The 18,446-nt window shown below is 42.1% G+C and overlaps 1 protein-coding gene across 1 annotated transcript; it reads right to left on the reverse strand.

Moving 5' to 3' along the window:
- Window positions 1-1,533: 1,533 nt before the first annotated feature.
- Window positions 1,534-8,766, reverse strand: prrt4b (proline rich transmembrane protein 4b). Its single transcript, XM_030790346.1, has 2 exons — window positions 8,704-8,766; window positions 1,534-3,572 (listed from the first exon to the last, which is right to left on the reverse strand). Exons 1-2 carry the CDS (start codon window positions 8,726-8,728, stop codon window positions 1,534-1,536), a joined length of 2,064 nt encoding a protein of 687 aa, XP_030646206.1. The 5' UTR covers window positions 8,729-8,766.
- Window positions 8,767-18,446: the final 9,680 nt, after the last annotated feature.

The raw sequence follows: 18,446 nt of genomic DNA on the forward strand, positions 1-18,446 counted from the left end.
ACATGTTTTTTTGGATTTATATTTGTCAGTTTTAGATGAGTTTTAGGACCTCATGAAGGGTTATGAGACTTCTGTGTCAAATGTGGCATACAGTACCTCATCTGATGTGTGCACATTCGCTTTCCATCCTTTCAGTGGCACAAACACAAAGTAAATATGTATGAAGATGTGCAACGAATTAGCCTACCTGCATCCTCTTTCAAGTGGTTGTTGCTTGTTAGCAGTTTCTTACTGTTGTCAGAGCCTTCACCGTGTGACAGCCATCTGTGTTTACTGCAGTATATTCAACTGAGGTTGCCTATACTGTTCAATCATATTGGGCAAATAAATTCAAATAACTTCTGAGTATCATTGACTTGTGTTTTATTTATTTATTTTTTTGCATGAAGCCAGTTGGATATGGTCCTTTTTTTTTTTATAAATTTAATATTATTATAACTGGCAAAAATGAAAACATTTTATTATATCAACCTTCTCTGTTGCACAGAGATCACCAGCGAAGTTATAAAAACATGCACACTACAAAATGAGGAAAAGGATAGTCTGCTTTTATTTTATAATGAAATGAGTAAATGTGGTAAGATATTTTGGCTGATAAATTAATAAGCTTTTATGAAATGTGTTTCCTGATCCAGAGGTATGATGAGCACTTTAGCTGAATGCTACATTTCAGCTGGACTATAGGAGCTTTTCTCTAACAATACCAGCAGAGATCGCTGTAATAAAATGGTAAGGGGAATGTTTCCTACCAGTGCCAATGGAGGATTAGGCTCTGAAGCCATGTGAGACAAAATGAATAAGGTCATAGGCCAGCACAAAAAACAGCTTCTACTGCCATCCCATCATGTCCTGTTCATAGTTACACTAATATATAAAGCATAGAAAGCATATTTAAATGTTTCAACTTTAAGTTAAAGCTTTTCTAAATGGGAAATGGAATAATATTTGTATAACCATATATATGTCCATTGTATTATTTACTTTTCATTCTCTGAAACTGAAAGTACTTATTTTACAGCGCTGTAGTCAGAAGTCAGTGTTAATCACAGTCGTTTTTATACTGTAGGAGAATATTTTTGTGTACAAACAGATCTTTTATCACATTATAAGTCGTTTGTGAAAACTTGAAAACTTTCATAAAAGGAAAATAAATTGCGGTGTCTGAGAATAATGGGAAATATTTGATTTAAAAAAAACAATTGCTGTAGATTTTGTGGCATTTTGTGGTCCTTGATAGCTTATTAACGTATAAAATTTCTCCACAGCTCTGTTGCTTCTGAAGTCAGCAAAATCCATAAAACATTTGGCAAAGTTTCATCTGACTGCCCAACGTGTGCTGTCATATTCAGGGAAAAGCAAATCAGCCATCGCGCCTTATAGACAGACCGTCATCACCTCACTTTTGCCTCTATCGTAGATTTTATTGTTTCTTTATTGTTGTTCTTTTTTTTAATCTCAACACTATCTATTGTTTCTTGCAGTTGAACTGCATTGTTTTATTACATTATGTGTTTAAAAGCAGAGGGACATCCCTTACAGGTCAATAGTCTCACTGCAGACACTTAGTGCGTCTATTTGTCTGCAGACACTGATGAACTCTTCCTGGACAGACTGGTCCATCTCAGAGTGTTGCACTAAACTGTCGTTGGAATTTGAATGTAACGTCCTGTAGTGCCTCTGGAGGCTGGTGGCTCCCTGATGATTTGAGGGCGTAGTGCAGCCGTTGACAGATGAGGGATGAGGGCGGTGACCCTCTGGGCTGGAGCACAACACCAGAGAGGAGCCTCCCATAGATGCCCTGTACAGAGAGCAGGAGCTGGAACTCCCTCGCCAGCGTTCTGTAGATGAGCAAGAAGATGAAGAGGACATGGATGAGGCTGGGGATGGAGGAAAAACCATTTCAGGAGCATCCTGCTGGGTATTAGAGGGGAGAGGGGCCTGTGGTAGCACCTCCACACAAGAGGAAGTGCGGTAGAGGCCTGGGTCTGATGGCAGGGTCTCCCTGAGGGTTTGGGTACCACTGGTGGGTGTGTCCCTTACATCCAGGGAACGGTCACTGCAAGTGAAAGGCCTTAGAGGGCTGAAAAGGCTCATGGGAAAAAGTGCCTCACTGAAGAGTGCTTCATCGATGCTTCGCCGTAAGTTGATTGGTGATGGAGGCCGAAGGTCTGCTGTGGAGTCACTGGTGCAAGATGAACCCAGAGATGGAGCACTGGTGTCGGGTACAGCATCAGGTAGATCTAAGTCAAGATCGCGGTAAGCCAGGGCCCGATTACTATGATAGAGAAGGTCTAGTCCATTCAGGCTGCCTCCTAGCCGTTCATCCACCAGTGTGTAGAGGGGCAGACACTCTGTCTCACTGTGCCCAATAGGATCGCAGATGGCCAGCTTTTCTTGCTGAGTCAGAGACCACTGGTAGGTCCCTGGCAAGATGGGTGACTTAGAGGCCAGCAACTCTGTCCAGCAGCTGCCTGGCTGGGGGAGATGGTCTGAGCAGTAAACGGGTTGCGCCACCACCAGGGCGAGGGTGAAACAAACTCCTACCTCACATATACGGCAGCTCAGCTGGAAAGCCCACCAAGGCCAAGGCTGGAAGACCTCAACTCCCCCAGCCAGGCCCAGTGCATGTAACATAGCATAGAGCTGTAGACCAGCACATGCCAGAGAGAACAGGGCTGAAATGAACACTGCCGCAGCAGCACGATCCCAGTCTCGACTCTCAGCAAATGGGCAACGATTATAACGTTCAGCAGGCGTTGGTGAGGTGTTGTTCAGGTGGTAGATGTGCTTTGAGTCGGCACGCACATAGCAGAAGAACACAAAGTAGGCAGAAGATAGGAAAGAAGCAAGCACCACAAAGGCACCTCTGGAGACCAGGGAGAGTAGGAGGCAGAATGGAGCACCTCGTTGGTCGACCCGCAGCAATGTTACTGGACCAAAGGCAGCAGCAAAATGCAAGAACACCAAACACGCCAGGAAACAGGGTCTTTGGAAAGCCGAGTAAGAGAGCTGCATGCGGGAACGCATAGAGAGGAGAAGAAATACCAGGCCAAACGCAGCGGTCAGACAGGGGAACGGGGCCTCATAGAGCAGCAAAGATGTCTCAGCAGAGGTCATCCTGTCCTGATGGCCATAGGCGTCGTAGAGCAGAGCAAAGGCCCGTGTGCAGCCAGCAGCTAGCAGGAAAAGGCTGACCAAAGCAAAGTAGCCACAGCCTGATGGGCAGCGCAGTGGAAGGCAGAGGAGGTTGAGGGCAGAGGCCAGGGCGACCAGAGAAAACATGACGCCCAGTCCATACACATGGGCCTCCCACGCCAAGCCCCATGCTGCCATGGCGCTGTTCCAGTCAGAGTAGAGTGGCACAAACATGGGCAGGGCTGGTATCAGGAGGGGACTCTGTGATTGGTTGTTTGGAAAAGTAGTTGTGTTTTCATTGTTATTGTTGGTGTTAGGAGTGGGAACCCAGGGTTCTGTGGAGCTGCAGATTGCAGAATGTTCTGCATTGCAGTCTGGCAGTGCTGGATGTTCGGTTGTCTGAGGCAGCCAGTCTTCAGATAGTGTAGTGGGCCCTTCTGGAACACAAGAGAAACTAGGATAAGCTTTGTAATAACAAAAAGGCAGAAGTGCTGATCAAAGAAGTGGTTTGTTCCACTCCAATTTTAAAAACAGGATTGGAATCAAGGAATAAAACTTGACCTAACCAGAAAACAACACACATCAACTGCTCAATGGTTTATCTTACCAAACAGATACTGGATTGCCTTGTAGTAACATATGAAAACCACAAGAGGGCACTGTTGAGGAGAATGCGAATAAACATGGGAGAATATGATAAGATTTGATCAACACCTGAGAGAAGCTGGCACAGGACCAAGACTTTCAGAGCACGGTCAATGTCTTAATCCTGTATTAAAGAAAACAGCTCAAAGAGGGCTTCTCCAGGGTAAGTCTGTGAGAGAAAGACTTACTGTAGTTATCAGTAGGTTGAGACCATAGCTACTTTTACAGAGTAGAATAGACAACATCTGCTCTTTCCATGCAAACGTAATTATGACCGTATCATGGATGTAACAGAATGGCGTGGGAGAAAGTTTCTGTTTTTGATTCAGTGGTTTGGCTCTGTCAGTGAGGAGTGTTACTTTCATTAACTGTTTTCTTGTGCTTGATTCATGACTCTTATATATAGTCTGTGGTGACTTTTTATGGGCTTGCTGTATATAAGACTTGTATCGCACCCAGAAGGGATTAGATTGAAAGAAATGCTTTCAAGTCGAAGGGGAAAACATGGTATCTTGCTGCCAATACAAACAGGAAAATACCACAATGCATTTCGTCGTTTCAGATAAACAGCGCATGATGCTGGTTTGTATCTTCTGCATGGGTGTGACAGAGTATCAGGATCTGTATAATAGGACCATAGAGAGGGAGATGTCTAATTACACTGTCTATAAAGCAAATCAGACTCATAACTCATTCAGTGCCTGTCCCACCAGAGACTATCAGATATGCTGAAGGTGCCTGCGATCTTAATATGCTTCAGGGACAGAGATAAATGAGGTGTTCAGAGGAAAGCCATATGAACAAGTGAAGGCAGCTGCCTAATATCTCTACCCAAAGTGATCATGCTACAAAATCTGGCAATGCATTCATTCTTTCATCACGTTTCCAAGTCTGAACTTTCTCTCAAATGAAGAATACATCATAACTGGTGTTGGTGAGACCCTGGCTTGTTTTTGGGTTGTGTTTGTGGCCTTTAGTGCTGCCCCCATATTTCCTAACACACCCATTCTACAAAGTGAGAGCTTTGTTTATGTCATTTGCTCAAAAAAAGAAAGAAAAAAAAGCCGCAAGAAATACTGGGCCCCTCCCATAGGTGGGTTTGTTATTTTTGCTCTAGTTATGCTTTCCCTCTGACGACCATTTTTACTCGCCAAAAATACCCCTCCATGTCTGGTCAGTGGTGTGCCGGCCTCTATTTCATTAATGTCTGTTGAGCTCTGGAAAAGCTCATTCCTGCTCATTCTGCTGGCGAATAGATGCTCTGGTTTCTCTCTTTCTGATTATCTGTGTGAGTGTGTGCGTGCGTGCGCGTGTGTGTGTGTGTGTGTGTTTACAGAGGGTATACGCAGTGTCTTTGAAGCATGTCTGTTCTCTCTTCATTAGCCTAACAAACAGGCATTTCTCTCTAATCAGAGCAGCCACAGCACTACACACTGTGAAACACTCATCAGGGCTATAAGGAGAGCTGAGCTGGCCAACTTATAATTTTAACTGTGTGTCACATTTAGATCACAGTCAGCCCTGTTGTCTAGTGATTGTCTGGGGTAACCCTCGGAGTGTCAGTGGCTACCCTCAAAATTCTGCCTCATTTACCCCTTCTCTCTGTCAATATTGGAATAAAACTGACACTTGAAAGGAAAGCTCTACTGGAGGATATATATATATATATATAGAGAGAGAGAGAGAGAAAGGGGGAGAGAGAGAGAGAGAGAGAGAGAGAGAGGGGTGAGGGGTGGGGGGACAGAGAGACAGAGAGAGAGAGACAGACAGACATTATGATGATGTGGTTTGATATGTTGTTTCTGTGCATACTCAGACGTAAGACGTCCCTCCTATGTGACTTACTGACTACATACAGACTCTAAGTGGCTCTGGTTTTAATGATGTAGTATTTTTTTTATTAGACCCGCTGAATTGTTCATGATCACAAATGAGATGCAGTTAAACCAGAGCCCCAGTGTGTCATTAGCATGTAAGCTAGTTAGGGCAGGCGTGTGCACCAAATGTTTCTGAGGAGTAGACACGCTACTTAGTGAAATGGCTGACCAGGAACCCAGTGTGAATGTCTCTCAGAGCTGAAAAATGGGACAGTGCCTACTGTTGTTTTAATGCAAAGAGGCTGCATAGGAACAGATTACTTCACATTTCAATTTGGCTGTAGTATTACATAATGGCTATAAAGACAAATACAAGTTTAATCAAACCCAAACTGGTGCCCTCCCTGAGTGTGGTTGCTCATAGCTCTGTGTGTTGGGTGGTTGTACCAGCAGGAGGAAGCAGGTGGTGTGGGACCCAGAGGCTGATAAGAGGTTTTGTTGTAGCAGGAGCTACATGCGTCTGTCTGTCTGTTTACTTTCGCCAGCCAATGCCCTGAAGCCCCCGGGTATGGAAAAAATGACTGGTCGGTAGAATTTCAATCAGAAACTCAACGCCAATAAATCAAAACCTCTTTCATTCTGAATTCTTTTGGGATATTTGGAACATGATCAGATTGGACATTTACATCGTTGTCTTATATGTTGCCTTGTCATCCATTTATCATTTAGCCATCAGTTATGTGAACTCCCGTCAATACTCCCGTCAACACCAGGGAGAGATGACAGCAAAGAGTTAACTGAGGTGCCGTCAAACCAGACATTACACAACAGTATTGTGCTGGTGTGCACAGGAAATGGTGAGGAGTGGACAGGAAGCTTAGAAAGGGGAAAGTCTCTATTTGTCCACAGGGTTTCTGTTGGATATGCCCATGTAATGTATAGACTTATGACGCTGTTACTTTCAGAGGTTTCCCTAGGGCTCAGGTTTTTGCCATACTCATGTGTGTCCGGTAGATAATGCTGGACAAGGTCAGAATCATCGTTTTGATAATGAGTGTATATCATTGTACTGTACATGAGTTCAGCCTCTCTCCTGACCTGTCTCTAAATGAGGAACAGTGATGAACTTTTAGCTCCAGTCTCATTTACTCAATACTGACAGCAGCCTCTTCAGTTTGAGCTGTACCTCTACGGCATCATGGAATCCAATGGTTCATTTGGTTTTCATCTGCTCAGCCTCACTTTCAGTCAGTCAGGACTCCAAGTGAGCACTATGACAGTCTCATGAATATTAATGAGGTCTAATCTCTGTTAGCTAAAAAGCAGGACTAGAGGAAAAAGGAAGAAAAAACCCGCTAATCCAAACGTAACATGCACACTCTGTGACAAGACATAACAGTGGCTCTTGTACAAGGCCAAAGAGACTTGACTTTTGTTTTTATCAGTTACATACACATTATGTGATCACTTTTTTAAATTATGTTTTTGTTTCAAAGACAGCTCTGAAACCACTCAGGTTATGATATGTGAGGTGGCATTCTGAGAAATATACATACATACATACATATATATGTGTGTGTGTGTGTGTGTGTGTGTGTGTGTGTATATATATATTCTTACAACATTTGGTCACCTGTTGTTTTAAGATCCAGGAGGCCTATTTTGTCCATCTATTAATGGAATTTAGGTTAGCCTACTGACTGCAGTGCAGGAACTGGGTTAGGTGCCACCACAGAGAAACTGGGTCTGAAATATAGGATTTAATCAGCCCAGCAGACAGTGTGATATACCACACTGATGACAGCATGCATAACACTGATTACTTTGGCCTGATCAGAGGTTACTGTATACTGCAGCTTGCACAGTTTAGCTGCTTGCCTACTGCTTAGGGAAAGGTGCTAAAAACGTTGAAATCTACAGTTTGTCTCACCTCCCTTTGGAATCAATTACATGCAGCAGGAGATGGGTTATGGAATTGAGTTCAGCCACCGACACAGCACAGTCTAGAGGATATGAGAGGATATGTGTATCGGAGGTATGACTGTATAGCACAGTCTGTGTGATATGAGACTGTAACTGTGTATCGGAGGTATGACTGTATAGCACAGTCTGTGTGATATGAGACTGTAACTGTGTATCACAGTCATGACTGTAGAGCACAGTCTGTGTGATATGAGACTGTAACTGTGTATCACAGTCATGACTGTAGAGCACAGTCTGTGTGATATGAGACTGTAACTGTGTATCACAGTCATGACTGTATAGCACAGTCTGTGTGATATGAGACTGTAACTGTGTATCACAGTCATGACTGTAGAGCACAGTCTGTGTGATATGAGACTGTAACTGTGTATCACAGTCATGACTGTATAGCACAGTCTGTGTGATATGAGACTGTAACTGTGTATCACAGTCATGACTGTAGAGCACAGTCTGTGTGATATGAGACTGTAACTGTGTATCACAGTCATGACTGTATAGCACAGTTTGTAATATGAGACTGTAGCTGAGTATCATAGGTGTAACTGTGTATCACAGTCTGTGTGATATGAGACTGTAACTGTGTATCACAGGTGTAACTGTGTATCACAGTCTGTGTGATATGATATTGTAACTGTGTATCACAGGTATAACTGTGTATCACAGTCTCTGCAATATGATATTGTAACTGTGTATCACAGGTATAACTGTGTATCACAGTCTCTGTAATATGATATTGTAACTGTGTATCACAGGTATAACTGTGTATCACAGTCTGTAGGATATGAGACTGTAACTGTGTATCACAGGCATGAGCAGAAAAGGATTGTTGTGTTGCTATGCCTGTCAAACATACATCTGTCATGGCACATTATTGCAGTCAGTGTCACTTCCATTTAGAGCAACAGCATCGCAGTCTTTTGTGAACTGCAATGTGATGATTATGAAGATGATTTGGAAACTCTCTGTTCAAAATGTTCTATCCACTGACTCTCCAAGTAAGTCTAAATGCCTTCTTGGAAAAGTTGATAAACTCTATGCTGGGACTGCATATAGAGATGTAACCACAGGGGAACATTAATGAACACTGATGATAATGCACAAATAATTGAACAAAACTGATTACCTGTATTTAGTGTTTGTGTTGCCATAGCAACTGCTGTCTTCAATCCAGCTCTGTTCTCTGGCATTGAACCATTAGTATCTTCAGACACAAGATCTATGCTATTCACATCAGAGCCTGCAAACAAAAATCAAACACATGATTCAAACCACTGCACTCTGAGAAAGTTTGAGCTCAAAGGGTTTGACTGAGAAACTGTGACGGGAGGGATGCTTTTTAACCCAGTTATGTCACACAAATCCTTTTCATGCACTCAACTTGGTCCAGTCAACCATAGCCCCTCGTTTAGCCCAGCATAACTACACTGACTCTCTCCATCTCTGTGACACTGTGCTTGTTATGGAATACCATTATGTATCTCTAACATCGTCCATCTCGCAATGAACTAAATACAAGCCATGGCTTGATACACAGACGTTGGTTTATTATAAGGACCTAATGCTTGGGTGACTGAAATGAAACTAAATGAATGGGACAGACCGTATAATCTTAAACGAGACAGTGAAGTTCTAGTACTGAATCACTTCCTGAGCACTGATCATTCATACACATATACACTGCTTAAAGCACATCAATAAACATCAAAAGTCTGCCTAACTTATGAACACATCTTTGTAAAATAGATCAAGTTGGCAAAATATTTTAGGCACTTCTTTTAATGGACGTTTCATATTTATGCGTTTTACTGCAATCTTGAAATTTACATTTTTTGATACAGTTCCTTTAAACTCTGTACCCAGAGATACACTGTAATTGGTGTTAAACAACTATAGCAGCTGTTAAGTAACTGCTCTGTAAAGTACGGTAAACAGAGCAGCAAAATGTTTGAGATCAGGTCCCCTTTCAAAGTAGCTTTATCAAGAAAAGCCCTGAATATTTAGAGTGATAAATGTTTTTTTTTTTGACATGGAGAGCAGTGAAAGTAATGATATCTAATGTAATAGGAAGTATTCCTTTGGTATGATTGCTGTGACCACCTGATCTGTTATTCTTCCTCCAAAGAAGCAGACTACTAACGAGGAGAAAAATAAGGAGGCCACAGGCTGCACCCATCCCTAATTCACCAGCAGTGCTCCACTCCACAGCAGCTTAACTAGCTTAACCATAAAACAGCCAGTCCAACCTGAAACACCTTTAGTGTTCATACTCTGTCTCTATCTCTGTCTCTCTCTCTTTCTCTCTCTCAAACTGGTTAAAGGTTAAAGACTTCTCAGCCTGGACTGAAACACTATATCAGAAGGCATACGCGAGGCTCGTGAACGGTCAATTCAGCATATATCAGAGGGAATTAGGGACATGGCCACTAGATGTCTGCAGCCAGAACGCAACAGTGATGTTGTCATGGCAACACTTTTCAGTATGTGCTGTGCTGGCCATTACTGTTTTCTGCAGTTCTATCTGTTATGGGAGAGGGAACATGTACTGTTTCCCTGTTTCCCCTCAAATACACACGAACAAACAAACCACCTTGTTAAATATTCTGTTTTTATATTTCATAAATAAATACAGTCATTTAAAGAATGCAATCTCATAGAAGTGTCTAGACAAAAAGGCTTGGTAATCCTCTGAGACCAGCGTGGAGATCTGGGTGACATTACTGGGCTGATATGAAGAGGAAATGGCAATAAGAAGCCCTTTTCCTAAATCCGGTTTTAATGAAACCCACTATATGAATATGCTGTTCATTATGCAGGTCTATCTCCCCTGTCAACATGACACCACCCATGTCTGAGAAGCAGGAAAGACAGAGAGAAGATTAAATAATGCAGCCGTGGCCTATAGAGTTAACAAAATTACACATTCTGCTCTAATCACTTTCTTAATGACAAGAAGAAAAAGTGGAGGAAAGGACAATAGGGTGGAATGTCTCATGCACAATTTTAAGATATTCAGGTTCATTTAAACCCATCACTACTCTATGCCAAAGTTAAAAGGGTTCAAAGGAGACGGGAAGTGTTGTTTTCCACTCTTAAGTCCAGAGCTCTTAGAGATTCTGTCAAGTTGACTCACTGTGAGGTTAAGGCAGTGATCCAGATCCATCCACTGCCTCTTCAAAGAGTCCGTTTAAAAACAGACTGTTCACATCACAACAGTGACACTCACACATGCAAACATGCCAAGCCAACAACACAGGATTACTGGACAGGCATGAAGAAAACACAAAAGCAGACAGCACTCACTTGAGTGAAGGACTAATTCCTATATCTGACTGCCATAGACACTTAAAGTCTACCGTAAGAATTTCAATAAAATAATTCATGGATAGTTATAGATTTTTATCATCTACTACTCTGTGCTTTCAAGATGAACACATCACAGTGTTAAAATCCACAGCCTGAAAACCTCACACCAGCCTGTTCAAATGGCTGTGTTCGCAAGGAGCATGGGTATCGACAAAGGAACCTGATTTAAGTGCTGCTTTAGATATAAAATTGGAGTCTATGATACAGATCACATTTTAACATCCCCTCTCTGTTTCTCTGGAATGAAAGAGAGAGAGAGAGAGAGAGAGAGAGAGAGAGAAAGAGGTAAGGTGTGGGGGAGAGTCAATACACAATACACAGTCAATACACAGAACACAGACTCTTTCCTCATTCTTAGAGGGGCCCATTTTTCATTTCAGCCCCCCACACTTGGCAACCCCCTCTTGTCTCTGGTCCTTTTCCCCTTCCTCCTCACCAGTTCTCTCCTAATTGACCTTGGATTGTGCTTGTCAGAAGAGAGCAATACAATGTGCTGTTGCCTGCACCTCCAAAAAAGAAACAGAAACAAGCAACCAGTAATGAGCTGTTCATTTTTAGTCCTAGCTTAATGCTTCCCCATGCTAACTTATTTCTGTCAAAAAGCATTCTGTGAAGACATCTACATTAACCGATCAGCTTAATGTATCACATGGTAGTCTCATCCCGCTGCTCTGACCACGCTGTGTTTGACGTGCACGGCACGTTTGCTTGAGACATTGTGCGGTGCTCATTTGCGATGTCTGACTGATTGCAGAGCAATACTGATATTCTGTGTGCGGGTGATAATAAGTAGGTGAGAGGGAAAAGGAGAAAACAGCAGAATGTCCTCCATTTTAACTCCTTTTCCCTCCGAAGTATGTCTAATCTTGCCATCGCCATGGCTCACTGTCTCTGAAAAAAAAATGACAGGCTGTTGGTGGGAGAGTGAAGAGAGATTGGAGGGGGAAAAATGGCAAAGCGAGAAAAGAGGGGAGGTTGGGGAGGGGGCAGAGAGAGGCTAAATGACAAGAGGCATGTTTAGTAACCATGAACATCACCCGGTAAAGGAAACAGAACGTCCCTCAGGATTCATCGCTGTATCACTGCGTATGCTGTCTGATCACCGATGTTCATACAGTACACACTACATTGGGAGCCAACACACACACACCCACATAGAAATACTGGCATAGAAATTAGATGTTGTAGAAACATTATAACTGAGCATGTTTATGATGTATGAATTGGGAGGATGTCTAGCAGAATTAATCTATAAATTTGCAGGGACTATCCTACTCATATCAGTATTAAGGGCATTTATATTGCACTGTTCCAGGGCTTAAGTCTCTTTGCTGCATGATTTGCCCTTTGATCTGGAAAGAATGTGTGTTTTATCAATCAATAAGGGTTCTTTCTCTATCATTATATAAACAGAAATCAGACAGAAAAGCTGGTCATGGAGTGTATGTGTGTGTGTGTGTGTGTGTGTGTGTGTGTGTGTGTGTGTGTGAGAGAGAGGGAGAAAGTGAATTTTCCCACATAAACAGCACTGTTTCGATATACTTTAACACCTCACCAGACAAACTGATCATCAAAAACAAGAGTTTGAAGTAACTGTGGTTGCATATCACTATTGGAATGACTCCACTTATATCCCTGGCTGGGTTGAGCCTACAGAAAAATACAGGTAGGTTGCGTCTCCTTACCTTGTGGCGATTCTGAAGTGGCCGTGAAAGTGGGATTTGACACAGTTCCCACAACCAAGCCCTCTTCTACTCCACTTGTAGTTGGCCTTGTCCCTGTGGATGTCTCCAGGTCTCCACCTCTGACCTTTGTAATAACCCTATCAATCAGGGTATCAGTGGGTACAATCTCCTCTGTAGCTTCAGTTTTGCGTGAGTTGGTCACTGGCAGTGAAATAGTGACGGTAGGCCTCAATGGTCTTGTGGTCACAGTAAATAGGGACTTGGATACAGCAGGTTGTGGTAATACTGTGTCTGGTGTGGTTTTTGATGGGGTTGTCATAAACCCTGGCTGTGATGTTGTTGCCCAGATAAGAGAAGTTCTACTTTGGTCACTTGTGGTTGTTGATGACTGCCACATTCTTGAAGTTGTTTGGTCATTTTTAGGGCTCTGCAAAACATTTTTGTAAGACCCTTCTGCTGTGACAGCTTGTGTAGTTGTTCTCCAGGTCACTGGGGTGTGATTGGTGAGTATTTCATTTGTGGTGGTCTGAGGAGGTTTTTCAGTATGCCTTTCTTTGTTTGAGGGCCAGAAGTCAAGATCGTAATTAGGGTCAGGCTCAGACAGAGGTGTGTGCTTCCCTGTTTGCTGATTACTTCTCAACAGAGTATCAGCAGGCAGTTTTATTCCTCTCTGTAATAGCATAGTACCTATCATTGATGAGGTTGTCATTGTCACCTGTGTTGAGGTTGTGTTGGTGTGAGGTGAGGTTAAGGTGGAGCTAGGTTGGGTTGTAATGGTATTATGGAGCATCGCTGTAGACCAGTAAGTAGGGCTCGTTGGTTTCTCCAGTGAGACTGTGTAATCTTGTCTGTTTCTGTCGAGGGGTGTTGTTAACCTCTCTGTTGTCGTGGTAATGAAAGTGTCCTCAGGTTTTGAAGAAGAGCCCCAGGGCAGTTTGAATGATGGTAGGGAGAGGAAAGAGGGTGTTTTCACATCTGAGATCCTGCTCCGTAAGGAAGTCAGTGTGGACCAGAGGGAGCTCTCTGAGCTGATAGCGACATCCTTGCCTTGCGATTTAGGATGTGACACGTTGCCTGAGAATGACCAGACATTTACAGTGCAAAGCAAAGAGAAGGAAACACAGAGAGCCAACATTCTGTGGAGGAGAAGCATGTTGCCTCTCTGTTCGGTGCACTAACAACTGGTCACATGATGTCCTCCATTTATCCAGTTGCCTGCAAAGTTTCTTGTACACCACTGTCAGGTGACCTAAAAGACAAACAGACACAGCAAAAACTCAGCTGCAAAAGACTCAGCTGCTTCCACCAGTTGCCCAACTATGATTTCCTTGCTTCCAGCATTCCCAGTTACTACTGAGCTACTTTTTCCTCCTCTACAACGGCAGAATAGAATCTCCCTGACTGATTTCATGTGTTCTCTTTCAGCCTTTACATGGTCTTTTTCCTGCTTTTGGAGTGGAACAAAAGCTTTAACAGTGCCTACAACACATATTTTGAGTATAAGCTATCAAAGAGCTCTTGCAAGATATAGATTTCTTTTTTCATTTTTTCTGTGTGATGTTTTAAGATGTTTCTATCTATGATTTGAGAACTCAGCGAGAGAGGTTTGTGATTCATAGCGGTTGGCTGTAGCTTATGGATCAATGGTTGGCCTCAGTGTTCCTTTGAGGGGGCAGCTCCAAGCATGGTGATCTCTGGAAACATGAATGGGGGAGTGGAGCCTCTTGTGTGTGCTTGGGAAGAGTTGTGTGGTGCTCTGTGTTTTTTTGGGGCAGGGCAGTAATTTGGTAGTTCAAAGCCAATGTGCTGTTGCCTCAGTGAGGAGATTGGAGCACCAATGGAATTTCTTTCAGAGAGGAACCTGTGTGTTCTGACTTGACTGCCCACTCTCCCTGCCCCCCAACACCCAACTCTCTCTTTTTAGCCCACCATTGATTTGTTCTACAAACTTGGATAAACTGGGTGCAACATCACTCTTTTTTGTCTGTAAACAGAGGAAGAGGTTTTCTAAATCTCTTTCTTTCTCTGTAACTCCCTTTCTTCCCCCTTGTATAACTCTTCTCTGTTCTCCACAGTTTCCCTCTTAGTGTATCCTAGCGTCCAAAGACTCAATAATCAATCACCCTTTATCATCTCAATCTTTCAAATAACCTCACTCAAAGGCTTTGCTAGAGATTGGGCTTCTCCATCACTGTCTGGCTAAATCTATTTCATTAAGCTTCAGAACCTGTTAAGAATCTCTAAAAATGCTGGTGTTCTTGGATCAAATTAAGATTGATGGACATGTGCTTCCTCATTGCGCAAAAACTTGTAGATCAGTTGCAAGATGCTTGTTGGCTTCTGTTCTCAGGGGTTCTGCCACTTTGACAGTTAAACAATTTAGGATGCATGCTTCTTTAATGTGCTCTCCAGAATAAAATGGCTCTCTTTTTTGCGCAAACAAACAATAAGACCTTTGGGGCAGACCTAAAGAGCTCAGCTCCTGTTTAAAGGACAAAATGATCATCATATTTCTCACAGACTGTTTTAATTAATTATTGTACTCAGTGGTATTGTTTTCTCCTTTCTTGTTTGTCTTGTGTGTCGTTGATCCATGGAAGATCAATAAAAGATCAATAAAAGAAGTGAATAATTCAAAAGGGGGACAAAGCTTTTTTTCTTTCAGTTACACAAGTGAATATGTGTCTTATTTCACTCAGAGAGGAGAGTAAACCATGACTTTCTAAATGGGCTCAGGGAGAGTTTTGCCAAGACCTTTTCCAGCCTGTACATTCATGTACTCTGAACTAATGTAACTCTTATCCACAGAAATCGTTTACTATGATAAACAGCGTAGGCACTGAGAGTGAGACCTAACTGTTGGGATGTTTAGAGTTAAATGACACTATGAGAGAAAGAGAGAGAGAGACAGAGAGAGAGAGAGTGTAGAGAACAACTGATGGGGATCAAATCCCTCACTTGTTCTCTCTATATTTGGGCAGTGCCCCTATAGACCTGCTAATTTCATTCTTACACCAATAATCCCGCAAGATGGATTATCATTATTTCCTATAAATTTTCATTCTTTTCCATTTTTTTACAACAAATTACTAAATTTCTGACAACAGCTTTAGCGGTGGCCATCGTCAGACCTCATATAAAACACTGTCATTTTATTCCTAACTGATAACAGGCTAATGTTTGAACAGGACCATCTTTCTTGAGATGCATTCATAATGTAATGAAATAGTGAAATAATACAGTGCACAATGAAAAATTATGTTTGTTCAAAGGTACAAGTCAAGCCCATACAGAAGTGAATGTGAGAGCAATGGGAAGGGGAGGAAAAGAGATAAGAAGTGGGGGTGAGAGGGAACAAGAGAATTTGAGAGCTGACACTCCATCATATGTGAAGCAAAGGGATTTCTATCGTTGACGGGCTCCTCAAAAGGTGATGGATTAAATTGTCTTGACACTGCTAATCTTTAATAGCTGTGCCATAAGCACATGAGAACTGGGAAACTGAGGGTCTGTGTCGTGTGACAGACTGATTTACAGGTCCACTGTGAGCTTGGTGCCTCCCATGTGGGTTAAGAGATATTTATGACCTTTTGGACATTGAAATGAAGACCCCCAAGTGTAAAACTTTTCATCTAGCTGAGCTTCTAGAGTTTTAGTCAAGAGGTCAACTCTTTCTATAGCCCCAACTCCATGTTAACTCTTCATTAGCTAACTCTGAAGTCCACATCTTCATAAAATAAATGTCAGATGGATCTATTTCCTCATCTTCTGTGACTATATTACACTGTACCATTAACTTTCCCATGTGACCATTCAAACATGATCATTAGATATGTGAAAATATGACACTGATCTCCAGTTCTAAGGGCAATACCACCACTCTCTGAATATTAGCTTCTAACTAGCAGTATTAATGTAACAATTCAGTTAAACTTCACCATAATCTCCATTATGCTGCCATAATGAAATATAGTGTTCCTCATCATCATGTCTTTATTTTTATTCTCAAATATCATTTACTGTTGTTGTTGTGCATTCCTCTGTGAATCTGAATGACAGGTCTGTTGTGATCTACACTGCTTAGGGTAACTGTTCTTAACCCAGGAATGCTGTGATCTGGAGTGTAGCTGCTTTTTGACTGTTCCACATAATCAGAGGCTGATTTCTGTCTATGAAAATGGTGAATACATTCCTCAGCCAGTCAGACAGATGTGAAGGTTGGTAGAAACAAAATCCAACAGGATTTATAGGCTTGAAGCCTGAGTCGTGCAACCACAACAAACAATGCACCATTTTAGTTAAGATATTTGAAAATCATATTAGTTTATAAGCCTTTTCATGTGTGAAATCATTTCTGTGTTTTCCTAACTGATTAAAGTCTGTAAATGGGATGAATCAACTCACACCACACCACTAGAAATGAGATGTTGTTGATTTTCTACACGGTCTAATTTTCCACATCACCAGACTTAGATCACCCCAATCTGTGGTCGGTGTATTCTACAAATAAAATCTGAGCATAATATTCATTTCGGTCACAGTAGACTAATTTAAGAGCAATCCAATTATTCATATATGCAGATACATGGATATACCATGGTCGATAGTACCCAGCCAGTATTGACTGGCACTTGGTGCCCTCGTTTATGCTCTTGTTGAATGTGACACAGTGAAAGAATATGAGAATTTACAAGACAACCGAAATACATCGTATCTAAACTGAATCCAGCTATTAATCTGACAGCTATTCCACTGCTGATATATGATTCTCCGAAAAATCCAGACAACTGGTCGACAGGTCCCTGTTTCGTTCTGTCTCTGTCTTAATTTCTCTCCCTCTTTATTTTTTATTTATTAATTCATTGCCAAGAACTTCAACATATGGAAACATCTCAGTACACCTATAACTGATTCAAGATGAATATTGATTATTTGCTGTCTGTCCTTAGGCATTCTGGCATGCAGGGTGGTGCACTACTGAGAGAGTCAGTTATGCTTGGCAGTGAAAATCTCCTGGATCATTTGTCATGTTAATGTTTTTTTTTTCCTCTGTGTTCACTCAGTGAATCTGGATCACCTGATTATTTCAAACTCTCTTTTCAAGTCCTGCTGCTCTGCTTGCTGGTCTCATCAAAGTGATATCCAAAGCCAAATGTGCCTGACTGATGAATTTATTCCTCCTAACCACTGATTTTACATGAGATTAATTCTGCTCACCAAATAATCAGATCAGTGTTCACCACCACCTTCATAACATATGTGTCATATTAACCGTTTGTATGGTTTACATGTCTATCTCTGAAAAGCCTTGGACAGATCTAATAAACACAAGTACATACACAGAATCCCAGAGAAAAATCCACAGGATGAGTAGCATAAAAACACAAGGGTATACACACATAAACACACACCCCTCTGACTATGGATAGGGTTATCTGCAGATTTAACCCTACCTGTGTCAAATGTAAGAAAGACAAGCGAGATGAGTCCATGTTTGCCTTCACTGATGCTGTACACGCAATATGTTTCTTTCCCTTTCGTAACCATGGTGAATTTGTGTGTGTGTGTGTGTATATGTATGTGTGTCGTGTGTATCCATGCATTTACATGTGTTTCTCTCTCTCTCTTGTTTGCCTGAGGATCCACCAGCAGAAGCACCATTCTCAGAAGGACCAGTAGGAAGAGAATGAGCACTCACCCTTTTACAGCTGAGGAGGAAAGAAAATACAAAATCCACGACAGGCTCACGCTTGCAGCAGCAGCAGCAGCAGCAGAAGAGATCTGTCTTCCAGTATGTGTGAGAGAGGAACTGAGTTTC

This window comes from Chanos chanos, chromosome 1 (assembly GCF_902362185.1).
Source record: "Chanos chanos chromosome 1, fChaCha1.1, whole genome shotgun sequence".
Taxonomy (NCBI): domain Eukaryota; kingdom Metazoa; phylum Chordata; class Actinopteri; order Gonorynchiformes; family Chanidae; genus Chanos; species Chanos chanos.

Bases quoted from the DNA above. Each gene is read 5' to 3' on its own strand.
- prrt4b (XM_030790346.1), bottom strand. From the start codon at position 8,728: ATGGCAACACAAACACTAAATACAG. The intron at 3,573-8,703 runs GTAATCAGTTTT...CTTGTGTTCCAG, and splicing joins AACACAAACACTAAATACAG to AAGGGCCCACTACACTATCT.